The sequence below is a fragment of the Erpetoichthys calabaricus genome, chromosome 5 (genome assembly GCF_900747795.2).
Source record: "Erpetoichthys calabaricus chromosome 5, fErpCal1.3, whole genome shotgun sequence".
Classification (NCBI taxonomy): domain Eukaryota; kingdom Metazoa; phylum Chordata; class Cladistia; order Polypteriformes; family Polypteridae; genus Erpetoichthys; species Erpetoichthys calabaricus.
Genome location: NC_041398.2, coordinates 209,970,807 through 209,998,533, shown reverse-complemented (window position 1 = coordinate 209,998,533; position 27,727 = coordinate 209,970,807). Strand labels below are relative to the sequence as shown.

General features: G+C 34.6%; 1 protein-coding gene across 1 annotated transcript in view; it reads left to right on the top strand.

Annotated features, from left to right (window-relative positions):
• The window catches only part of LOC114652203 (excitatory amino acid transporter 1-like), a 73,930-nt gene that overhangs the window by 6,083 nt on the left and 40,120 nt on the right, over positions 1-27,727 (top strand). Inside the window, exon 3 of the mRNA XM_028802455.2 lies at positions 3,083-3,220. Coding sequence (XP_028658288.1) covers positions 3,083-3,220 — 138 coding nt within the window. The remainder of the gene's footprint in view (positions 1-3,082; positions 3,221-27,727) is intronic.

Genomic DNA, 27,727 nt, shown 5'->3' with positions numbered 1-27,727 from the left:
CTAACTAGAGATTTTCAAAGACCCAATCTATTTTTGTAGAAAGGTTGTGTACAGTACTGGCAGTAAACACCAAGTGCTCTTGAAATGGTCAATTAGCCCAAAAGCAGAGTTTGTCTTTAACCCAATGGTTGAGCAATTTTTTGATTGACTTTAAACTTCTTAAAGTGCTTAATTCATATGTTCATTGTTTTATTGTCTTTCTTCCATCAGTTACTACAGTTGACTGAGGGGGTTCAGAAGGGGTTCATTTTATGCATTTTCTTATAATCAGCCCAAGAAATGTGTTCCCAATGTACACCTCTCCAAAAACATAAAGACATAGGGGCACAAATCTTTGTAATAAACAGGTAAACAAAACAATTTCAAAAGAAAAAATGAAACAAATAAATAATAACACTCATTCTTTAGTCTTAAAAATATTACTGCTATTGCCTACCTCTCAGATATTTGTACTGGACTGTAAGTCTTGGATTTAACATTTTTAAAATCCCCCTATCGCTGTTTTTAATGGTACATTTGATTATGCACTGACTGATTAACTTAATTCTGAATAAAAAAATATATATATTCGACAGGAACATTGCAATTTTGTTGTATATTAAAACAAAGAGCATCATATATAATATCTGTGCATGTGATGTCTAAGCAGAGAATCACCATTGGTTCTGTCTCAGGTTACCGCATATATAGTTTTAGAGGAGTGAACCTTATTGTTTATTATATATCTGTTCTTAGCAACCTTTAGGTTGCAATGGTTCATAATGTCAATTTTTAATGTCAAATTATAAAAAATTCAATCTGAAAAAAATGTTTAAATATTGGTTTGTGTAAAATTATACACCACAGATAAAACAGCAAGTTAAAACTTTAATGCCTTTTATTAAGAACAAAAAGGGAAATGGAATGCATTGCACAAACAAAACACTCCCATTTTGCTTTCCATAATCAGGGTCAGAGTATCCTCGTAGTTAGACTGTGAAGACAGCTTACTTCCATTTTAAACTCCAAATCTCTCATCTTTTTGCCCTCCTAAGTCATCTCAGTATTTTTTCTTTAACCTTAGTTGCTGTAAGCAAGCTATTATCCTTAATCCCCCACTAACGATTTTGTACCCCTGGCCAAAGACTGTATTTTTTTCCCAGTCAGGGTGACATCCAGATTCAATGGCCCCTTCCAAATGAATGGCATACAAGACTGTCCATACCTTAAAATACAATTTTTCTGCCAGTACTTTAACATATTGAACAGATATACAGTATAATATTCCATTTTTGGGTGCATCTGTTGACACTGAATGAGAAGTTCCTTTTAACATGCTGTGACTTACCAGGTCAGTTCTCTCCTGTTGCTTTGACCTCACAGGTCAGGTCAGGTCAGGTTGGGGAGCATGCACTGGTACAGCGCGTTGCCGCACCCACCACATGACGAAACTAAAAGTTGGTGTAGTATACCTGATTTTTGTCTTTTATTTGATTAATTGTTTACTTATTTTCATGTATTTTAGCTTATAAGGGTTTAGCTCTTCACTGTACAACTGGGTACTGGATTTCCTCACTGGCAGACCTCAGCAAGTGTGTATTGGTGGAAAAACCTCTTCATCATCACCATCAACACTGGCACCCTGCAGGGCAGCGTGCTGAGCCCCCTGCTTTAGTCTCTCTACACCCATGACTGCGTAGCTAAGTACGGCTCTAACACCATCCTCAAGTTTGCTGACGATACCACTGTAATAGGTCTGATCAGCGAGGACGATGAGACGGCCTACAGGGAGGAGGTCAGACTCATGGCAGAATGGTGTCAGGACAACAACCTCACCCTCAATGTTAGCAAAACTAAGGAGATGATTGTGGATTTCCGCACACAGGCAACAGAGCACAGCCCCATCTATATCGGGGGTGAGACTGTGGAGCAGGTCAGCAGCTTTAGTTTCCTTGGAGTCACCCTCACTGATGACCTTAAATGGTCAAGTCACACTGCCGCAGTAGTCAAGAAAACCCAACAACGCCTCGGATGTTCCCCACAACCCTGTGCAGATTCTACAGGTGTACCGTCAAATCCATCCTGACAGGATGCAGTACATCCTGGTACGCAATTGCTCAGTTCAGGACTGCAGAGCTCTGCAGTGTGTGGTGAATACAGCACAGCAGATCATGGGCACACAGCTCCCTGTGATCCATGACATCCACACTACACACTGTCTCAGGAAAGTGAACCGTATCAGGCAGGACCCCAGCCACCCTGCACTGTCACTTTTCACCCTCCTCCCATCTGGGAAGCGACTAAAGTCCATTCGGACATGTACCTCCAGGTTCAGGAACAGTTTTTACCCAACTGCAATCAGACTCATGTACAATCAGTAACCTTGTGTCACCTCCACTGCTACCTGCACATATACTTCTGCCACTGTCTCTATTTATTCCTGAGATTCTGGTTTTATGTACTTACTTATTTATATTCATTTATTTATTTGTAGTTTTTTTTTTTTGTTTTTTTTTGTCTATGTTCACTGTCTGCGGGGGTACATGCAAGCAAGCATTTCATTGTACATGGTACTTGTACACATGACAATAAAGAATTGAAATTGGAATGTATAGACTTTCAAATACCATGGTTAACATGGTAGTCTATAATTATAATGCATAATTTTCTGTTTCTGAGAAAAGATTGCATTGGACCCTAGTGCATAAAGGTTCTACACAACTACCAATATATGCTTACCATATACTTTGAAAAGATCTTTCCAAAATCTTTTGTCAATTGTTCACTGCAATTAGCAAGACCACTCTAGAGAAGTGAAGGTCCTAGTTAATGCTCGAAGGTGGAAGTGGAGAGTATCTGATTATCTTTATGCAACATCAGTTTAAATAAACTCCTGCTGTACATTCCTGTCCTGTGAGTTCTGTTTTCTGTGAGTATTTAGTGTTTGTTTAGAAGATGTCTATTCAATAAATGTACAAGTTTCTATTTTAATTATTCTTTCATTGTTTTATAACACCAAATAGATCTGGTGTAGAATATAATGCAAAATTCCCTAAGGTCTAGCTTTATGAAATTAAATTACATATTTTCTGTCTGTTTCCAGGTATAATGCTTGGATTTGCTCTTCGACCTTATCACATGACCTACCGTGAAGTGAAATACTTCTCATTTCCTGGTGAGCTGCTTATGCGCATGTTGCAAATGCTGGTCCTTCCATTGTTAGTTTCAAGTTTAATAACAGGTAAGACATTCATGTTCTTTATCCCCAAAAAGAATGGAATGGTCATGTTTAAACGGAATGAAATAGTGTGTGTACTTGAGCAAATATGATATGTGCCTCATATTAATATTTTATTAATGTGCAATAATATTCATCAATATATTCGACTGATTTAGTTGTTCATCCTAAATAAACACATCTAAAGGGCCTTTATTAGAAGTTTAAAAAATATCTGCATTGTATATTCATAGGAAGCAAAATATGCCCTCCTCACTTTTGTACCAGCTATTTAATCTTTACTGAAACCTTAATAGGGAAACCAATTTTTTAGTGTTTTGAAGTAGGGAAATGCATGGTCTTGGGGACTTAAAAAGTTGTGCATCTTAAATAGTTTTTGAATAGTCTTAAAACTGAGGCCACAGATAACTAACAATCTGTTAATTAGTACATCTTAGATTTAGGATTACTTGGGCTTTATTATAACTGAGGGAATGTTGTTTACAGCAGGAATGTACGGATTTAATTAGTTCCCAGTTAAAATAAGACAAGTGACACACATCAGAAACAAACATCATGGATTTCCACACATAAGAAAAATGAATTCTCACAGTACCACATAATAGAGATGAGCAATATTATGATAAAGGTAATTATTGAATCTTTTTCCTCAATAATGAAAATTGTGCAGTGGATTGCTTTCTTCTATAAAGTTTTTTAATCTGGAGGGCTGCATGGGACTGACTTTTTTAAAATCAACAGTAAAGTCCTACACATACACAGTACCATTCTTGTATCTTTCTCCATGAAGTACTAAGGTTGGTTGTGGAAGACCTGTAGGATTTCCTTAATCCAGTTACAGCTTCCAGCAAGCCCTGCTATCTGCATTCTCATTGGTGGAATTCTTGTCAAGAGCCTACTCAAAATAGTAAGATGTAGTTTAAAAACAAGGTTTTAGATTTGTGGATTATGTAGGGTGAAAAAGAACCTAATCACCATAATCTAAAATTTTATTTCTCAGTCCCCTTTGCCCTATGTTGCAAAGAATTCTGTGAGAAAGCATTTTTTTTTTTTACTTCAATCTACTTGTACTTGCACATATTCTTATATCACCCAGGCCTAACCTGTAATGAATTAGCTTATCAGGGTCCCTACAGTCACTTAAAGTGTTGCTAGTCCTGGGAAAAAAAGAGTTTTTAATTATTGCTGATGAGTCTTGGAAATCCAAATGTACAACCTGATGACCTCCTTTGAAAAACTTAGGACAGTGGATGTATACTGTGGGACAGGATAGTGTTTCGTACCATCTTTAATGTGATAATGCCCAGGGAGAAAGGAGTACTGCAGGACAATAATTTTACTGAAGATTTTAACAGCATTGTTAAGACACTTTTGGTTCTTAATACCAGGATCCCCCACACAAACCTATGAAAAAAGTAACATAATGTGCAATAAAAGACATAAAATTGTCATTATAGTATTGCCAATTTAAAGAAGTTCAGTTTTCTTTTGAAAGAACAGCCATTTCAGCCTCTGATTTGATCTCTGTTCTGATTAGCAGTCAGCCTCTTGTCAATACCTTGTTAGTAAATACTTTGAAGGACTCAACCATCTCAATATTCTTCCATTTTGGTATTGTTGGGGAGGATGAGATTGTCAAAAATCTACAGTTATTTAATTTGTTATAGAAATATCTAGCTTTAAACAAGTTAGAAAATCTATGCTTGGCATAACATTAAGGTTTTTTCAAGGCCTTAGTTAAATGATTTGGAAGTTGGTGCATTTCAATTTTTTTTTTAATTTATCAAAGGGTCACTTATCATATTTTTTGTTTACTAAATATGTTGTATGAACGAGTCATATTCAGAAATAACATCAATAGTAGAGTGCAATTATCTGCCTTAGTAGGGTACCCTAACCCTCAGAAGTTGGCAGGCCTGCTGACAGGCTAGACATGTGAACTGGGAAGCACCCTGTATTTAAAATCTTGTTTTAAGTGATTGATTTTACTTAGAAAAAATTGGTAAAATGCAACTGAAAGTGCATAACTGCAATTATTAAAGTTACCCAGCAGCATCTCCATAGAGCAATCAATGTGTCTCTGGCGTCACTACAAAGACAGAAAAAAAAGTCTTGATATGTGCATTTATGTGAACTTTGACATGCACATTACTCTTGGAGTAGATTGGGCATTTTGGTCTCTAGTTATGCAGTAGTTTAATTTATGGAATTACTGTTAAAAATAGTATATGAAGTACGTTTTAGAGAACCAATCAAACCATGAATTGACTTCTTAGACTAATCAGAGGCCAAGATATACTGTACAGTCATAAGCAAGAGATGCTCCTAATTGCAGATTCATCAGGTAAAATCAGCATGTCTATGGCAATGCCTTACCCTCTGTTTTGTCAACATGTACTAGAGATCAGGAAAAGGGCTTGGACTACCACAGAGTAAACATATCATCAGAAAAAAGATATGAAATACAACAGAGTAAATGGATTGTCATTCATTTACATGGAAGGACTGATAAGGTGTGGAGAGACTGATAAGATGTACAGAGTTATTGAAATAGCATTGGCAGAGGCATTTACCACCAAGCAAGAAGTGCTATTTTGATAGTGATGATGATGCTGACAGTTTTTTCCAAATAGATATTATGGCATTGAATGAATACTTGCCTTTTGGATCAAGAATTAACAGGATAGTGTGCATTATATACATTAACCTCATTCTATACCCATGTTGTTATTCTTTACAAAAATGCTATGGCAGTAAGACAAAATGTTCCAAAAGAGAAAAATGGCATATATTATGTAACATACATTAAATTTTGCAAGCCAGAATGTTAAGGATCCTTGTCATGAGCTCAAGAGGAAAAAAGTACCCTCACATCTCAGCTGTTTGAAGTTAGACTATTTTACCAGGAGGTCAGTTTAAATAGTAAGGATCAACCTAGGTTGAAGAGAGATTGGGTTGGCCAAGTCTGTAATTATGTAAAGAAGATCGGGAAATTTTGATTCACAGAGGAATCCCCTATATAGCTATTAAGATAATATTGAACCCTGATGGGCATCTTATTATGGTGGTATGGAGACTGAATGAAACTAAATTAATTCTGGCCAATTTTATATGTATCAGATTTGGGCAATAATGAATTCATGATCAAAGTTTTGTTGTTATTTCCCAATATGACTTCTCTTAATTTTCTAATAACAGGATATTTTAATTGTGCATTAAGCCCTGCTGTTGAAAGGTCATCAACGATTGTACATGCGCCATCTAAAACTGTCTCTATAATTTCACATTTTATCAAGGATCACAACATGTCAGACCCATGGCAGTTTCTCCATCTGTTATATGGTCACTATTCCTTTTTTGGCATACATCACAGTTACTTATAAATTGACTACTACTGATAATAAGTTACTACTCTCTCTCAAATGTTCCATCTACTGTATGATGCCATTGTCATTTTCTCTTATTTTGGAGCTCATATTATTAAACTACAATAATACAACCTAGAGGTGGAGTCTCATTCCAATAATACCAGATTCCTGAAGAATTTATCAAATTATTTTCTACACAAAAGTAAGATATCTGTGGAAATAGTTTGGGAAACACTTAAAGTGTATTTGATGGGGCAATTTATTTTCATATGTTTGTCATAAAAATAAATTGCAAATTAGAAGGACGTAAGATTTATAAAACTGAATATGCAAGTTCAAGAAATTTGTAAAACATTTGTATAAAAAATAAGAAACTTGCAAAGGTTTACATGGAAATCTGCATTTAATGTCAAATTACAGCAAATCAAAATTGGAAGGTTTTATTTTCAGCTTTTTTAGTGTATTTTGCTGAGTGCTTGAAAGTCACATGGACTGTACTGTGTCTCTAGAATGTCTTCTAGCATGACACAAAGGCTTTGTAATTTATTGCATGTGTTATGATCATGCAGGTGAATGAAGCTTAAATGGTGGGAGGTGGGATTTCAAGTGTGAAGCATGTTTTCTATTTGGATATCTTTCTCTTTGTCCCATTCTTGCTGTCTCTCTGTTTCGCTCAGTGCACCGGCAGATACAAAGTAGGTTAGAAAACAGCTTGTCATGTGCAATTAATTTCTGCCCATTTCTTTTTGTTTTTTATCCATTTTATTTAAATGTGTGAGAAAGAGTAAAGTAAAAAGAAATTTGAATGGTGGATAAAGTGATATTAATTTAATTACATAACACCTGTTTACCAATACAAAGTATGATATTTCTTAGTTTGCATACACATGTGTGTGCCCACCTCCCATTATACCAAGAAATAAGTGTCTTATGTAAGGAAACACCATACAGTACTTACAACGACTGATAATTACAATGTTAATCTACAGAGTGACAGAATATATAGTCCCCAGATATGAGATTTATTTAATATGGGAATGTAAACACACAATCTCATAATAAAGTAAATGCTCAAAAGTTGAGAAACCGAAACTCAGGAAAATCGTTTGCAAAATTTGAGATGATAAACCATTCTTCTCTGTTGATGGATTCTACATACTCTGTAATAGAGAGACACTAATGCATGTCACTAAAATGCATTTAAAATAACAGTGATGACAGGAGCTAGAAAAGCACACAAATATTTTGACTGCAGTTGCAATAAGTGACCAGAATGTTGAACTATATATTCAAATTACTCTATAAAAGAAAACTAAAGTAAAATAATCATTCATAGGTTCCTGGATAGTCTGAAAACCACGAATATGTTGCCACTCCAGTAGAAATAAATAGAGAGGGAAAACTACAAGAGCACATACTCTTTTGTTTAAAATAGAACATTTTAAAAACTCATAATTTTCTTTTATGAAAACTAAAATACTGAACAACACACCCCAGAGTGCACCACCAGCCTACTAATGTGCCATCTACAAGTAATACTATCAGTGCTTATTATGGTTAAAGCAGCAAGTGCTCACTGATAATGAAGTCTGTTGTACATGATGATAAACATTACTTGTGCTGACCATATTTTGCCCTAAATCCAAGACCATTCTGACACTTCTTTTCTTGGTGTGTCCATACTACATACTCCAGTGTCTCAGTCTCCATCCATCCATTATCCAACCTGCTATATCCTAACTACAGGGTCACAGGGGTCTGCTGGAGCCAATCCCAGCCAACACAGGGCACAAGGCAGGAAACAAACCCTGGGCAGGGCGCCAGCCCACTGCAGGGCACACACCCACACATTAGGGACAAATTAGGATCGCCAATGCACCTAACCGGAGGAAACCCACACAGACATGGGAAGAACATGCAAACTCCACACAGGGAGGACCCGGGAAGCAAACTCAGGTGTCCTAACTGTGAGGCAGCAGTGCTACCACTGCACCGCCGTGCCTCCCTATCTCAGGGTCACTAAAGTACTCTGTACTTGTGTCATAAATAGTGCATCTGACAGGGTGTGTTGTCATGGGCCATATTGCAGTGGATCTGGTATACCAAATGAAATTCTTCTTCTTCCAGGATGTTTTTTGAGAAAACTGTGTTACAGGTATGCTGTTAATTAGTGAAAAACTTGCGGACACAAACACATTTAAACATTAAATACAAAATGTGCGCACAAAAGGAAACTGGAAATGTGATATTTTGTTGGTTTATTAGTGTCTTAAAGTTAATTTATTTGTGTATGGACTACTGTGAGCACAGTGTAATACATGACCCTACTCTGTGAAAGGAATTACCCAGAGTGCTGTGTGGTCCAATCTGATTGGTAAGTCAATGCCAACAGGAAGAAGGGAGGACAGGAATAGCTCTCTCTTATACTGTGCTTGCTTTGCAGCTTCAGTGTGAGAGAGCAAGTGGGTGGGCAAGAGAGATGGACACCTGAAATTGAATCTATTTCAGTAGCAGAGTGTTTCTCTAACAAGTGTTTCTGTGTGAAAGAGCCTGCGTAAATTGCATGAATTAGTAATACAATTCTTATTTGGTAAATGAAAGAAAAAAGTTTTAAGTCTGAAAAGTTTATACAAATACATTATAGCAGTATATGGTGAAATCATCAGAATTTTAAGTTATACCATAATATGGATTTAAGGCCATAACAACCACTTCGTAGAGTGAAAAGATTTGAAGTACACAAATTGAGAAGGACTGGGCCAAGTAAGGGTTCCAAAATTTGTTTTACCTGGGTCTGTCAGAGGTCGATTTTTCTTAATACTGTATTTGATTCTGTTGTGCAAATTTATTTTAACCTTCAGTATGACAATGCTGACACCTAGTTTTCTCTGTAAAGCACATTGATTGTAATTGGGGTTAGGGGGTGGAAAGAGGGCTTTAGGTGCTAACCTTTTTTTAACATTCTGAAGAGTTTTGAAAACCAAATTGGCTTAACATTTGAACAGTTTATATTCATACAAGGGGGCTTTGCCCCCTGCTCGCTTCGCTCGCCTACCCCCGGCGTTTTGAACCCATGCCCGCTGGGCAGCTGTAGTTTCAGACGCGCGTTGTAGGAGCTTGCATTGTTTTGAACCCGTGCTTGCCCTGCTTCTGCGGTTTGAGACGCGCATTGTAGGCGTATATCCGTCAATCGAGCTCATTCGGTTTGAACCCGTGCCTGCTTTGCCTCCGCAGTTTCAGACGGTGGGTCGCGTTCGGCGTTTTGTACGATCCCAAGCAGCACATTATTCTTCACTCCGCAGTAGTGCCACGCACAATATGACGGCGACGCCTGCGCCTTCCGTATTATGTCGGGTTATACCATGCTGTGTAGGCGCCTTTGCCTTTCGTACTTTCCCGCGCCTTCCGACGCGCTATGTAGGCGCCTGCACCTTTCGGGTCTGCCTCCGCTGTGTGGTGTGGACGTTTAACTGTCGTTTTTTCTGCTTTTATATTCTGTATCTCGCTGTGCATGTCTTTCGTCCCTAGGTTTTTTTGAAGCTGTTGCATTCCAGTTTTCATCATCTGTAACCTGCTCTCCATGTGTTTGGCCCAGTTCTTTAACCTCTTTATGATGTTTTACTTTGTTTTCTACTCTGTCTTTTATTTCTGACTTCGCTTTATCCTGCTTTTGTTTCAATGACACCTGGTCCGTGGTGATTATATTCTCCCTTTTTCGAGGCATGTCAGACGGTTCGTGGTCTCTCCCGTTTCGCTCTGGGGCGGGGGGGCTTTGTGTGGCGCCTGCGCACGTTCGTAGTCTCTCCCGTTTCACTCTGGGAAGGGGGGCTTTGTGTGGCGCCTGCGCACTATGTCTCCTGCGTCCACGGGCAGGTCCCTGCGTCCATATCCGGTTTACCATTCTTGGTTAGTAATATGGATACCTAATACAGAGATAATAATTATTAACTTCTTATGGAGATGGAGAAAAAGTCTAATAAGACTGCAGCTCAACAAATACAGAAGGAAAATGTTTGGAATGCAATTGCAGAGACTAATGGTGCAGTTGGAGCTAACATTAGTGAACATATTTAAGGAAAGCTAAGACTTTGTACACATTTAAATATAATGAAAATGAGGCTTGCATCGATCATTTCTTTAATAAAATAAAAATGGCATAGCACAATGGATTGTAGAGGAGCAGTATTAAACATTGAGGATCTCTGAAATCCAAGATGCTATAAATTCTTTTCAAAGCAGGAAAGCTACAGGTCCAAGAGACACTATACAAGGGAATTTTGCTAACAGTTAAAGTAGTTCTTAATTCTAGCTATGTTTAAGGAATCTATAGAGGTTAACATATTACTAAAATTACTATGTCAGGTATCAAATATTGTTTTTTTTTATCAAAGAAGAATGTTAATCTCTTAGATATGGCATTCTATAAGCCAATTTCTCTACTGAACAATAATATAAATGTTCTGGCAAAAGCTTGAGCAAAGAGAGTAGAAAGAGTTCTGCCTTCCATAATACAGGGTCAAATTGGATTTTTTAAAGATGGACACCAATTGTGGAAGGTTTTAATGTAATATTGAGCATATAATATATTGTTATACACCAGCCCAGATTCCATAGTTCATATAAACAATATAAGTTCTGGGTTATTCAGTCTGTCCCACAGAACCAGACATGGCTGTTATCTGTTATGCTTTTTGGAATTGCTGTTGAACCCTAGCTATCTCCCCTTTACAAACAGCCAGAAATTAAAGGGATTATTATGGAAGGACCTGAACAAAAAGTATCTCTTTATGCAGACATTATGCCATATGTTGCTCAACTATGCTATTCATGTTGTATCTATTGGAGGAACTATGTAAGTTTTCCAAGTTCATAATTAACTTAAATAAAATAGAGCAGAATGTCCACAGTTAATAGTCATACACTTGATATTAAACTGTATCACTTTTCCTTAACTGTCTTAAAATAATTTACATATCTAGCAGCTATAGTTATGGCTGGTTTATAGCAAGAGCGTAATAGGGGAGCAGCCCATGGCTCCCAAAAAAACACTTTTCTTGGTTTGACGTAAATCTTGTTTGCTAAATCATTTTCTGAAAATTCACCTTGCATCCAGCTTAAGCAAACTTTTTTCCCCATTTTCCCATTATGCTTTGTGAGGATACAAGCTCACTCCTGATTACTAAACATGTTTAACGCACTTGTTGCTTTCGTCCTCCCCATGCTTCTTTCTCCTGCAGCCCTCCACTCTGCTGTGTGCTTTCAGTACCCATCTCTGTTTTGTAAAAGTCCTGGCACGGGATGTCTATTTCCATTTCACTAATGAAGTTACTGAATGGATTAAATATTTTATTGTAATGATTTTGAGTATTCCATCCTCATAATTTTTTTTCATTTGGCAAATACTTTCAGTAACAGCAACTTAAAAATTCTGCTACTAAGTTAAAAAAATAACTCGCAGCAAAATTTTTAAATAATCACGAGAAGTGTAAATGATAGTTTAAAAAGTAGCTTGTACAAGGTAGATCAATTGTGGGGAACAACCTGATGATCTGATAAGTTTGCAGAGCAGGACACTAATAGCCAAAGAGTAACATGCAGGATTAAACTAAACAAGTAAACACCAGCTTTCCACTTAAATCCTTCCTCCATAACACTTCGTAGACTAGCCGGATAAAAACATACTTAGCCATGATAGAGACTTCATGTATCCACATGTTTTGACATAATAGAGACTTCACTGGGGAAATCAAAGCTTCGACATAATCAAGACTTCTTGGGGGTCAATTGCTTCTATGTGATCAAGACTTTGCAGAGAACAATATTGCTTTGAGGCATACTTTATGCTATAAACAGGGAACTAGTATGTGGTCTGGTGCACCAAGGATGCTTGAGTGAGATTGAGGGTTTTATAGTTATCTGTTATTTGCTTTGGATTTGTTTTGGTACCGATACTGAGGTCTGAAAGCTGGTATTGATGCCAAAGTCAAAATTTTACTACTGATCCAACACTAGAATGTGTACAAATGTGTTTTTAAATTTCTTTGGAGTTATGCTACATAGCACACACATCTTTATTTTCTCTAAATTTATCTGTGGGTGGTTTCGTATGAAATTAATCCTTATGTTTGTAGTAGGTTTATTAACTAATAATTAAGTTTAAAATGATTTATATCTAGTATACATTTTAAATTCTTTGGAGTTATGGTACATAGCACAAACACCATTAAATTTAGCTCTGGGTGATTCCTTGTGAAATGAATTCTTATGTGTAGTAACCAATAAATAAGATTAGAATGCTTCATATTTTAAAGTGTTTTAATGTGTACAAATATGCATTTAAAATTCTTGGGGACTGCCAAGCTTCATTTCAGCTAAGGCGAAATGTACACTTTCTGTACAAATTAATTTAGGCCAACCATGATGGGCATTAACAATGTTGTCTAGTTCAACCTAGGGCAGAAGTTTAGTCTTATTTTTAAAAAAATAATTTGTAAACCTTTTACACAAATGTACTTGTGAAATCTTTACTTCAATAATAAATCCTTCATATAGCTGAGAAAAATCTCTCTCTCTCTGAGGTAATATACAAGGTAAAAAGCATATGGGTCTTTCACTTCAATCTGACATTCCTTGGATAAGAATAATGGATTTTCTTAGGATGTATCGGCTACCAAATACCTCATCAGAATGTATCATTTTCTTTGACAGGGCAAAAGTTTGTCCTTATATGGTATACTTTTCTTAGTTACTTTGGAAGTGATGGATCAATTCTGTATAGCAGTCACCTTCCTTTTCACTGGATGCAGTGATGTAGCATATGTTTTGTGATCTACAAACATTATGTGTTTTAGCTATGGAATGTTGTACACGATCTGTCTTTTCTATACATTCTCCATTAGTTGGCTAGGTACTGCTTTACTCTCCTTTTAGCAGTACAGTGTAATTTTCCCATAGCTGATGCATGCTGTATTCCTGTCTTGCCAGAGGTATTGCTGTACATAATTTTGGCAATGATTATAGCATTCTTCATCTATTTGGAATTTTTTGCCTTTATAATAGTAAGTGGAGTCTACCACAACAATATGTTTCATTGCTGTTTCAAAAGTGGGTTTATTTGCTGAGCTCTTTTTACAATAGGTTTTATTTTAGTATTATTTGTTTTTATAGTGTTCCACATTAATGTAAACTCTTTTACTCAGCATCTGCCTGGCAAATTAAGTCATTTCCATGTCATGACAATTGTTGATACATTGGTTATAGTTTATTCATGTTGTATCTAGACTTTGGCAAGTCTTAAGTTACCTACCATTTCTCTTGTGTATGCTTTCATATTAATTGTTCATATATGTAGTTCAGGCATTACCCTAGTGTACCACACCATTGTATACTCTGCACAATGTATTACAGACATTTTGGAACACATTCAAATTTCAAACCGTAATTGTTTCCCACTAAGCATCAACTTTACCATAATATGTGCTACTTTATGAGTTCTGGCTTTTTTAAAATAAATGTAGTACATCTTCATCCTCCTTTTAATCTTTTATTGTACTCACAATATAAACTACATTATAGTGATTCATTTTTATTGTGGGTCTATTTTCTGAAGTAATTTTCTCAAAAATTAGTCATCTTTTTTCAAAATCTTCAACCATCCTGTGAACCTGAAGTACCTGCAACAGCTTTTGTAACTGTCTAACAGGTCTTGCCTGTTCAATCAGAGGATTTGATGGTTTTACTTCAGTACTCAAGTATGCAAAGAGTGTCTAAAGTAATGTATTCAAAAAATACACATTAATGAAAAATACTTTTACAAAGTTTGCTGGAATATAATTGGAACATGAAAGAATGCAAAGAATTTATAAAAATTACCTAAAATCTTGATCAAATAAATGTGGCTCAAGTTTTATTTTCAAAATACTTTGTGGGGTGAAGTTCCAAAATTTTGAAGCATATTAGGGGAGAAAGTATGCTCCCTACGCATTTTGCATTTGTGAGATAGAACTTAACATGGTGTGAAAATCATTGGAAGAGCTGTGCTTGGTACGCAAGAATTAATCAAACCTACTACATTAGAAAGAGATTAGATATATAAAGGTTTGAAATTTAAACATAAAATTTCAAAATAAGTTGTTTGATTGGGCAATTACAAAGATTTGAGACTACCATAATCAAAGTTGTGCTTGTTTCAGAATATAAACGATTAATTTAATTGATTTTAAAAGCTTACTAGTATAGACTCCAGATGCCCCGTGATCCTGCTTAGGATAAGTGGGTTTGTAAATGGATGGATGGATGATATAAAGAGTGTTTTAGTGTCCTAAACATGAAAAATTAAAATGTGATTGAGTTTCAACAGTGAAAAACATTAAAATGAATTGTGTTTTGATTAAGCTGCTAAGAAAAAAATAAGTATGCTTACAAGTAACTTTTATACATGCAGTAAAGTGAAATTTGGAGTTGAAAGTGCCCTTGCAACTATATCAAAATTCCATTATTGTAGCTGCTTCAGCTAATTTCATGTCTCTTGGGTTAAACTTGAAATGCTGGACAGTTCCGTGCCACTTTGGCTTAACACATTGTTTCAGCAAAACAACCAATTCTCCAAAAGTTTTGTGTTCAGAACTCTCATTGCTGACTAGGCTTCCTATTAAACTGTATGTTTGGCCTTAAGCCAAACTTGGCAGAACACCATACTGTCTTCTGGTTTCCAGCTTCTCATTTGCCACATAAAATGGCTTTAAAATCACAGTATTTCTTTCCCAGTACTGCATTTGAGAATTCAAATAAATCACATTTCTTGCTATACTCAGATTTTATTATTCTTTTCTGACTTCTGTAACTGTATAATTCAGTTTTGGTTTTCTTAAAAAGAAGTAATTTGAGGAGGTATGCTGTGCTTTTATTTTTTTAATATTTGTTTTTGTTTTTAAGGGTTATACTAAATCCTATACATACTCTGTATGCAATAATATCAATCTGTTAAATAGAAGGAATTATAAAAGATAAAAAATGTCTTTCTATAGTTAGGCTTTTACTAATAAATTGTACCTCTAGAGACTTATTTACTTCTGCTATGCTTTTTACAGGTTAGTTCATATTTTTATACTACTATTGCTCCAATGTAAAAGTAGAGCTATAATGTCTTGTTATATGGAATACGTATCCATATACAGCATGAGCACAGGCTGGCAGGTTGTTTTTTGAGACAGTATGATGCCGGCTTCAACAAGCAGAGAAACCACTGCACAAGGTGATGATAGAGGACATCAATGTGCAACTGGCAGCATGAAATGGCAATGCATGTTGGAAATTACCATTGAGGCAGTATAGCCCAGCTGATTGTCTGCCTGCATTCAAAACATAAACTGGGTGAACTTCTTTTTACTAATGTCTATATAAAAACTAAATGGACGGGTAAGACAATTTACAGTTCACAAAAAAAAACAATCTAAGCATGTATCTGGTGCATCCATTCAATATGTGGTAAATTATAAAACATTTCTGCATTATACAAGAAACTCCCAAAATGAAAATTTCTCCATTGCTAAATTTTATATAAACAGGTTTATAGAGAGTCTCTCAAATTTCAATCCTGTTTTCTTGCCAAAGTAAGTATACTAAAAAGGCAAAGGAAAGCTGTGAAAATGTTGTAAACATTCTGGTATGGCCTATTAATAACAACTGTAAAATGATCGAATATATAGACCCAGTAATGTCTTATGTTCTGGATATGTAAATTTCCAGTCAATGACCGACTTTCATTAGAAGTTTTCAAAATTTCATCCATTGTTAAAGTTTTTGATATTGTTAAAATTAATTGCAACCGACAAGGTACTAACCCTTTGAAAAGATGTGTACTTCTGTCCCCAGAAATCTAAATTTCTTTTCTCTAGTTTCAACAATAATGTACCAGAAACCCTTTGGATTTTAATATATAGAGGTAATAGGATCAATGGAATAAGTTTGTTAAAAGAACAGCATCTTTGCAAACCCTGAAGTTTTTTTTTTTCCCAGTAAGTTAATTTTATAAATTTGCGCATAATTTTAATAATGGTGGGCCGGACAGAAGAAAACTCACTTTAAAATCTCTGAAGCTTTTTAATATATTAATAACTCATTAGCGGCCTTGATGTCATTAATATTGCTGGTGGCTTTACAGCTTTGATTTAATGCTATTAAAATATGTGCATCCATTTTCCAGTGTATTTATCCTGTAAGGATTCAATTGAGGTGGAACCTATTCTGGAAAAAAGATAAGAGTAAATTTACCCTTGAATAAATGCTGTTTGGCCGATGACCACTAAAAGACACAGGTACAAATATACTGTTTCAAATACAACATAGACCCCAAAAGCCATATAATGGTATGGTACTGTGGAAATTACATTTCTGTCTAAGGCCAAAATAGTGGACACACAGGAAGTATGCACATAGCACATAGTAGGCAACTTAGCTAAAAATTAAACTTGGCCCAAAGTGTTACAAGCTGCCCATGTTTCTGTGTTGCACATTTTATATGCTTGTTTAGTTATCTCTGCATCAATCCCTTGGGTTTTATTTTCCCATTCACATTTTGGTTAATGCCATAAATGGTGTAAGTGTTGGTATTAAAACATGCTTTGTGATTTTATTCATTTCTGAGTTTGGTATCACTAGTCTTTTGTACACTTATGATATTGGACCTAAAACCAGTCATCCCACAAACTTCCTTCCATCCATCCATTATCCAACCCACTATATCCCAACTACAGGGTCACGGGGTCCCACAAAAATTTCTTATAAAAACACACATTTTTGAACCATGAAGAGCTGAGAAACGTGTATTTGAACTGTTGCTCCCCTCAAAATAATTTGTGATGCTTGCATAGTTTTATTTTGCATGCTTTTTCCACCCTGTGGTAACACATTTAAAAGGTCAACATTTTTATTTAGCATCATTACATTTATTTGCTGTTTGCATGGTAATCATTTTCATACACTGTATTACATTTGCACTCTGTGATTAAAGCTTATGATGCAAAAAATCCTTGCACTTCCTTGTAAATTATTTTCAGTTTTCCTAAGTGAGATTTCCAGATTTTGCTTGCATCTGAGCATGAGCCAAACTTGTGAATAGTTGAAACCACAAGAAATTTAGAAGGAACTTTTAGAAATATCTCAGTACATTTGCATTGACACTAAATACAGATAATTATAGTTCCTGATAGGCAAAGCCTTCAATATTTTGCATTTTGAAAGTAGTACAATTTAAAAATGCATATACTGTAGTATGTGAATTATGCATTTTAAACCTAGTTTTCCGAGTCCATATATCCTGGGGAAGCTAGAAACTGTTTAATAAGTAATGGCTCGAAAAACGGGAACCTAGGTGAGTCAGCATTTTTAAGACAAGAAAAGGTGCAGAAGACTTTCTCTAAAAAGGAGAGTAGGAGGTACTACCAGTTGTGAATAATATTGTCATGCCAGTATAAAAGAAAAGGTAGTGTTCTTGAGTGGTATTCCTTGTAAGTGCATTGTTGTGCCAAAAAAGATAAGCATGACCTGAGAAGAAAATGTGATGCTATTGCATAGTATTTGAGAAAAGAAAACCCCATAGGTACCATGGAGTCCAAGCCATCATTGTAATAAGAGTTGATGCTGCAGATGTATTGAAGAAAACTAAAAGATATTTTGGCTGATATAAGATTGAGAGAGCAATAGATGGATTTCTGCTCAAAGTGGTGGGTTAAAAGGACTGTCCTGAAGGTAACTGAAGGTTCAATGGTGCTGAGACACCAACATGCTGATCAAAGGAGCTACTAGGCTACTATCCCCATTTCAAAAGTAGGGCTATCAGATGACTCGAAGTAATATCCAGGGGTTAGCTGGATGTGACCATGCAGCAGAATTTAACATTACTACAAGTCCATCACTAAGCCTAAGGTGGGGAAGTGAAGAGGGCAAGGGGCAATGAGAGAACGGATACAAAGTAAGAGATCTATATGTCCATTTAGGAGTGGTTTTGACTACTTTAATTCAAGTCACTTCATCTAGTAGACAGGCTTCAACATCTGTATAGGTAGGGCAGAAGATTTGTTTTAATTATTTTGTACTTTATTTTGAGTTTCTGTGTTGCTTTTCTGTCCCTTACATTTAGTGATTTATTTAATGCATTCTGTATTTTAGCTTCCTTGTCATTATTCTACAGAGACACAAGGTTGACTCAAGTAGAACCTTGTATTAGGCCAGTTCAGTTATTAATCTTCCTAAAAACTTGCTTTTTTTTTTTTGCTGTGAATGAAAATTCTTACAAGCATGGAGAGAACATGAAAACACAAAAGATGCTTCAGCTAGAAATTGAAGAGTTTAGTTAAGTGCATAAAGCAAACGTTTTGTCCTCTGCGTTGTCACATCAGTCCCATTTTGAATATAATACATGTCTGACAGAAGTATGTCTAGAATACATTAATTTGAAATGACATTTTAATTTGTTTGTGTCATATGTTAAAACCATTAATAGCGTGCTCTGGTTTCTCTACATTTTTTTTTTCTTTTCTTTCCTTTGAGATAATGTGGATGCAAGACAATCATTCAGTATGATTTCATAAATATGTCACAGTAATGATCCTATAAACATACAATGACAATATAAAAATTATTTTAAAGTAGACATTTTTTCAATAACTAAAGTAGTGTCTGTGATGCAGTAGATTCTCTCCTGCTGTAGTGTTTTTTCATATATTGTATTATGGATCAAAGACTTGGGGTGTCCAACCGCCGCTGAATGCCTACCTCGACTCCCCCCACAACTAACATCATGTTTACCTTACTTCAGTATCTTAGGGTGCATTGGACTTTATTTGAGAACAAGAAACATCTCCTTTTTGAGCACTTGGGGATACCTCTCAGAGTTTCTGCCTTTCTTATGGCTCAAAAAGGAATTACATTTAACCTTCCCTTTTAGTCTCTCTAGTGGGGTTGTTGTCAGAACATCTTAAAAGTTTTACTCCATTTTCACTTTCTTAGGTGTGCCTGACTTGACTTTCTAGTAATGTTTTTTGTTGGGCTTGTCTTGTGTTTCCAGAGGATAGCATAGTTGGACATATCTAAGTATAATAAATTCTTTCACTCTGATATTCCCTGTGCCCTGGGGAGCTGAATGAAGTGAAGCCAATTGTGAAAAGTACTGTACATATGTTGAATGCTTCACCAGTTAATGCTTGTTGAATTAACATTGTTTTGGAAGTGTGCTCCTTTTAGTTGTGTTTCTTCAATTTTGTGTCACTAAGAACAAAGATACATTTTTTGATTCTTATCATGGTCAACTGAAAAATGCTTTACATGGCTCTTAATATTTTTGAAGGCTATAATTACAAATTGTTTTACTGAAATTGTGACAGAAAATCTAAGATGTTATCACCCAGAAGCATCTAGTGCAGGCAACAAGGCTTTTATAAAAATAGGAAAGAATAGAATTTACAACATATGGCTATGTTGGCTAACCCATCACTGCTAAGAGTCAGAATAAAGCTTAAAAAGATGTTGGAATATAAAAGCAGAACAATTTTCCATGTGGATTTATTACTTCTCAAGTTTTACAGTATTTTCTATATTTTTTGAAATACCTCAGTCCATACTACAACCTCAAGTCAGAAAATGCAAATAAAAACGAGCGTAATGATTTGTAAAAGGACTTTGACCTGAAAACAATATAACAGCCCATTATTTGATTTTACAGCTAATTAATTGTATCATTTTTTCCCCTAAAAATAAACAATTCATTTGATTTTGATACTTGCAACATATTCTAAAAAAAAGTTTGACAGTAAAGAATTTAACACTTTGTAATCTTGCCTTTTTACGACACTTAATAGTATGTTTTGGGCACTGAAGACACCAATTTATTGATTCAAGCATAATTTTGTCCCATTCTTCTTGCAAACAAGTCTTAAGGTGTACAACAGTGTAGGGTTTTTGTTGTCACATTTTGTGTTTCAAAATGCACCACACATTCTCAGTTGTGAATAGGTCGGTGCTGCAAGCACCCACACCCTCTTTCTGCGTAGCAATGCAAAGAATGTGGTTTTGCATTGTCTTACTTAAATATGCATGGGGATCCATGGAGAAGATGTTGGTTTGAAGGCAGCATACATTACTCCAAAATCTTTATGTACTTGTTGAGATTTTGCTCAAGGCATTGACTCAACCACATACCATCACAGATGCTGGCTTCTAGACTCTGGTAACAGCCTGTCTGGTCCTTTTGTTTTTGAGTCTGAAGGATGCAAAGTGCATTAAAAAATAAAAAAAAACCACATGAAATATTGATTCATCTGAGCACAATACACGTTTCCACTGTGTGATGGTTCATCCTTGATGGCTCAGAGCCCAGAGAAGTTGGTGGTGCATTTGGTCACTGTTAACATACAGCTTCCTTTTAACCCAGTATTGCTGTAACAGGCATTTGTGGATGTAACTACATATAGAAAACCTTGATAAAGGTTTACCAAATTACTCCCACGTGGTTATATCAGTTGATGAATGATGGTTTTGCAGTGCCTTCTGAGGGATTATAGATCACAGCCAGCCAGCTTACACTTGTGATCTTGCCCCTTCGCACCAATATTTCTCCAAATTCCTTGAATCTTTTAATTATATTATGCACTGTTGTGATCTTTAAAACGCATAGGTAGTGATAAGTAGTACCATTGTTCCTTTTTGTTTTTGTAGTTTTAGGTAAATTACAATTTTGTAGACAGTAAGCAAAGTTGAAATAAAAATACTGAAGTATTATGTTTTAAACAGAAGGGTTTATACATTTAAATTTTTTGATTGTTACATTATAAAGCAATAATTTGCTTTTGGTATTGTTTTTTGTGGCTACTATAAGAAGTAGATAGTATCAACTTTTAAACATTAGTCAATGCTTTACTTTTATTGGTGTTTCACTTGCTGTTACGCACAGTTTCACCATCATTTCTCATATTCATTAACTTTGGACTTGAATTTTATTCATGATTTGTATAGTTAAGACAATTAAAAGTCAAAGAAAACCACAAAGGAAGTAGTACTTTGGTGTTTCATTCAGAGATTTTTATTGCGGTCAAAAAAAAGCTATGATTATAGCTTTGCATGATGAAGTCCAGCTGCAAATTTTATCATGTAGCCTTTTTGAATCCAGCTTGCTTTTTTCGTTGTTCTCTGTTTTTGCAAGGAACGGTAGACATATGCAAGGTACAGTTAAGCCCGAGTAACAGCATTGTACAGTCACTAACCAAATAGCTGACCTACTGTAACAAATCTACAGTACATCATTTATTTTGATTATTTGTCAATATCACCTAATTTTCAGTACTCTGCAGCTGGATACTTAACCATATGCATTTTTTCTAAACAATTTCCAAAGCTTAAGTGACTAATCCAGATTTGCAAAGTTTTTTTCCTTCTTCCTTCAAAGACAGGAAGATGGCTACTACAGCATCATTGCAGAGTGATTATTTTTAGACTTGCATATGCTTCTTGTGAAGGATTTAGATTTTTCTTTCTTGAGGTTCGTTTGCATTAACATTGCAATGCTGTTTGTACCGTAGTTTTTTTTTTATTATGATTATTTATTATTGTAACCTATATAGTATATAGGGGCTTATTGCAGTAGAAGGTGAGTTAACATAATTTCTGAATGTGAAGTAACTCAAGTCCGATAATTAGTGCATTTTTATAAAACTAATATTGTGTCTGTTTTACTGAATATTTTATCATTTTTTATACTTTAAACAAAACCTCTTGTATGTGCCCTGCAATGAATCAAAAGATATTTAGAACTGATTCCTTATGTGTTTGTCAACTTAGAGATAAGCTTACCACAATTTTGAACTACAAGAGGGTCCAGTAAATTGATTGATGTGTGAAAATTAAGATAAGACTTCCACCTATCCTACAACTTAAGCTGGATTGTTAGCATAAAAGATGGTATAAAAGTGCTTTTTTCAATAGCTTTCTTCCTGTGTCCTTAAACATGTCTTTCATTGTATGGTAGTACCTCTAGGATTCACTTTGCCTTTTAGCACCTTAGCCTTCTAAACTAAATGGTGTCTCATGTCCACTGAATGTATTTTATACTTCAAATATAACCTGTTTTTCATTCACAGTCTGCATTTGAAGTATATGCAGTACTGTAGCAAGATTAAGAATAGTAGTAACTGTTTGGCTGTTTGCAAATTGTGAAAGCTTGTTTAATTTTTAGACTTATTCAGACCCCTTCACACTCCAAAATTAAAATTGGTTGCAGTTTTCACACTGTATAGATTAAATGTGAATGTTAAATTCAAAAATTTAAAGAGTTGAATGTGATTGCTTCAATGTCACTAAGACATTGCAAAACAGAAGTAAGACAATTTTGGTTTAAAAATCAGTTGATTATTTTATTTCTGTGTTTTTTTCCTGCCAAATGAATTTAGTTCATGCAATGCTTTGAGCCATTAGTATTCACACAGGTTTAATGTGGCAAATACTATTAAAATTATTTATTTTAGGTGATGTAGATATCATTTGTTTCAAAATAAATGCTATGCCTTTGGTCTATGTGTTAAAAAAGTAAAACATAACACAGTCCTTCCATATGTTAATTTTCTTTTTTAAAAAAACAAGTATGTCATTCATAATATTGTGCATAATTGTATTTACTGTAATTATATTGTATTTTGATTCTCATTGTGCGGCATAGAGGTGAAGTTTATAGACCTACTGAATTAGGTTTGCTACAGCATGAACTGCTGAACAACTATGTTTTGTCACTTTATTCATGTCCTTATTAAATTCACTTACTACCTATTATTTCTTGGACAGGATATTATATTGTGTAACCCCAACTAAGTAGCAGCTTTACTATAAATGTACAGTATGTGAAAATGTAAAAAATATTAACTAGAAAAAGTCTGTAGTGTAGTTTTTGAAAGTTTTTTTTTTTTAAATTAAATCTTCCTTATAATTTTGTACACTATTACTGTTTTTTAAAGAACATCTTAGTACATTGAAGAATCTGTTTTATTTCCATTCTATGATAAAGGCATGTTTGTCAGTTTTATCGGGTTTCTGCAAGATGACTGGGGTTAAATTAGGATGAACGTATTGCCCAAAAGATTCTTTGCCGCATTTGTAATTCTGCCTCTTGTTTTTTTGAATGCCCTCATTAGTGGTTTGCCAAATAAACTTTCACTGGGAAAAAACTGGCCTAAATAATGTACCTGAAAACAAACCATTAATTTGCTGGCAATACGCCAACACTTGTCTAACATAATGCTCCTTTGAAAGACAATGCTATAATTCAGTATTTAGTAACACTAATCAGGGACTGGGTAATCACACGATAAGGGTCTAGATAAAAGCATTACATTTGATGCTATGTACTTCAGAACTTGTGTTAGGCTTTATCTTCACTTTAAAGTCATGTTTAGTTAGAAAATAGTGGCTGTTGAATTTACATATTTATTTCAGATTTTATCAGATTGTTGGGTTAAGGTTTTTGCAGTTCTGTTATGTTGATTTTCATGAATCTGTTTGTTTTACTTATCATTTGCACCTTCAATGTCATTTCCATGGCTCTTAATGAATTGTTTTGTTCAAAGCATCTCTTATTGATCACCTTTTCTGCATAGTCCATTTGTTTTGTATCATTTTAAGTGAGCAAATACATTAAATAGAAGATCAAGCATTAACTGTGAATAGAATGAAATTTTAAAACTTCCTTAGGAGGAGGTTTCACAATGTTCTACCTTTTACAGTTATGTCAATTATTAGCTGGGTGGGGAAACAATTAGGGCAACACATAGTTAAATGTACTGTATATGATGTCTAAAATTTCCAGTTATCAAGTTAACATTTTCAATTAACTCCATATAGTCCTTGGATTCTGGAGACTGGATCTTTTAACATGTTTTTCATTAGTAAAATTGAACTTGCTATTTTTATCTTCAAGTGAGGATTTTAGACACCTGTAGAGGAAAATGCTTTTGCATTTTTACAACACAGATAAGCTGTTATAAATTCCACTTGCTGAATTTCTTAGTTTTTGTTTTCTTTTAAATAAATCATTCTGTATCATTTCTTATATGTCAACAATTTTAGGCAAGTTACAAAAAAAAAATTCTTGATGAATTTCTAATAGTGAAAGCTCGTATTTTAGTTGTTACGGTAACTGCAGCATTGTGCTGTAGAGATTAATTCAGTTTATAAATGTTGGTAGTATATTAATAATATAATTGTTAAAGTATGTTAGATAAATGAATAGGCCACTTGAAACTTGTTTGTTATGCAAGCTAAAAACATTTAATATTGAAGCAGCAATTTTCAAATGAAGCATGATATCAAGATGTTTAATTTAATATAATGTTAAAATTAAAAGTGCCCAATATAATGTGGATAACAAATGGCAAAAGAATTATACTTCCATTTTCTTGGATTTCATACAACAGTGTGGAAGTATAAGTTCAAACTACTCAACTTGTAAAACCAAGAAATACTGCTGTTCTCAAAGGCACAGTAAGGATAAAACGAAGCTTTCTGAAAAGGTCTTTAACATTGTTTTTACTGTTTCATAGCGGTGAAATAAAGGTTATAATACATGATAGATGTTTTATGTGTGTTTTATTGTAGCTATAGGTAGGTTGTATTGGCAGTAATTTCAAAATTGTCTATCTTTCCTGACTGTTTGTGGGCTCATTTTTATTGAATTTTTTATTGAAATTATAATGTGTATATGGATAGAACAATTCCACTTAATGGTTTGTAAAGCAAATATTCAGTATTGTGATTGCACTCTAATAAACCAAAGTTCATTTTCCAGTATTATATTAGCATGCCATGAGGCAAGATATCATTCAATGCTGATGGTGTTTTGACTAAATATTTCCTGGTTTAATAGTGTAATACGGGATATTGTCAGTGCAGAAAATGTATTTGGTGACAAATCCTGAATGTGGTAAATGAAGAGAATCTTACTAAGTGATGAAGAAGACCTAATTTTTATTTAATTTCTATTGCATCATGTAATAGTTTTCACCATTTAGCACAAATATCAGAACATTTACTATTTAACTTAAATTGAACTTATAATCACAACAAACAAAATACATTATTTTAAGAGTAAATAGTACAGGATTCCAGGGTATTAATCTGTGTTAAAACCACAGTCAACACTTACAAAGACATGTAGGTTGTATCTTGGCTTTCACCACTTCGAACAATTACATTGGGTTAAATGATTGAGACTTATCTCCATTATATGGCAGAAAATGTACAGTAAATGCGCATCCTCATGAGAAAATATTGTTAGTTGTATATGAATAAAAGCATAAATAATCTTTATATGTTGATGAATCAGCAAAATTAAAATTAGTTTTTTTACATTTTGGGAGAGGTGTACAGCTATTAAATTATTTGTTACAGTTCGCGTGAAGAGTAACAACTTAAGCAAAGGCATCTTTAGGATAGAAAATCAAGATTTTTTAGTCTTTAGCCTTTGCTTTGAACATTGTCTTCATAGAAAAAGTTATTTAAAAGAGAATACAGGTACAGGAACAGTTTTGTGTGAATTTTTAGCTGCTATTTTTCAGTGTCCCTTGGTTTCCAGTTTCTGGCTTGGGGACAGTCAGTTCTTTGTACTCTGCCATTAAAATGCGGTAACTGTAGAAAAAAACTCTTAGTTTGAGACTGTCAGCTGTTACTAATCATCCCTCCATGCCCTGCTGTGAATCCCTTGCTCGCCTCTCTCTGCTGCTCTGCTTAGCACACATAAAGAAGATAAATTACCCTCTGGTTTTCCTTCAAAAAGCATATTGTATGTTGCATTCCTTTACTCGTGGGTATTTCATAAACAAATGTCTAGAGTTAAATGAGCACTCTGGTTTAGTAAATATAACATACGTCATTAACACATATATCAATATGGCACAGAACACATGTAAGAAGAGTCATCTTGAAAATGCTGTTTGTAGCCTATATGATGTTTTTAGCACTAACTTGGTGAAAATTGCACATATTGTACTGCTTGCTTTTAGCAATAGGTTAATTGACCTGTTGGAACCACATACAACCTAGCAATTTTACTTTTTGTGTTGTGTTATGTAATGAATGTGTAGACTTCTAGACAAAACTCATGCCTTGTCTTTTACTCGATCAGTTTTTCAGTTGTTCTTATTCACTTTTTAGTGTAAAAAATATACTTGTTCTTAAAGCAAGCATAATAAATGTGTAAGAAATTACTTCCACTTTTTGTGCATGAGTGTTTTTTCATTTCCGTTGCATCATTTTATTAATTTTGATGTCTATTGATTTACTAAGTGATAAATTGATTGTTGCATGATAGCCACACATGTTTCTTTTGCAGATTCTAATATTTTGATGGTTATTTATTATGGCTAATGAAATGTTTTTTTTTAATTTAACCAAAAAACATTAGAACACTATTAAACATGTTAGATTTTTTTATCAGTGAAAGAAAAATACCACAACAGTATTGAAGACATTAGTTCTTTCCATGACTAGGCTAAAAGCTTAGTTGGTGTCAAATGACTTTGAACTAAAGTGCTTGATTGGACTATAAGTAATTGTATAAGATGAAATTCATGGCTATAATGGATCTTTGAAATGATTTTGTTTTCTTTATATATACAATGTACTATTTAATCATTCATTATTAAGGAACATGAAGTATATTCAACAAAATAGTTTCTTTTCATCATTGAGTTCCTCCTATATTAGAACATTATAATTCATTTGAAAGACAGAGCTGTTTAATACAATTTTTCTTCAATTTTGGTCATTTAAACTATTCTTGGCAAAAATGTCTTCAAACACTGATATGCAATTTTCTTTATGCTGCACCTTTGTCTGATAAGCATTGATGAAATGGCTGACCTCTGCCCTGAACACTACTCAAAAAATGCTTGTTACATCTTTATTCTGAGCGCAATTTGACTGGTTCTCGCTCGATTAGGAAAGAAAGGGGCTTTTTTCTTTTCCTCATTTTTTTTATTACAGCTCCTCTTTCCCTAAACGTCATTTCTTTAGTCTTTGCAGAGATTACAGCTGCTTTGCTTGCTGTTACCAGGGTGACAGAGAAGCGTTCTTCTTGTAGAGGATGGCAATACAACAAGTTTCCCAG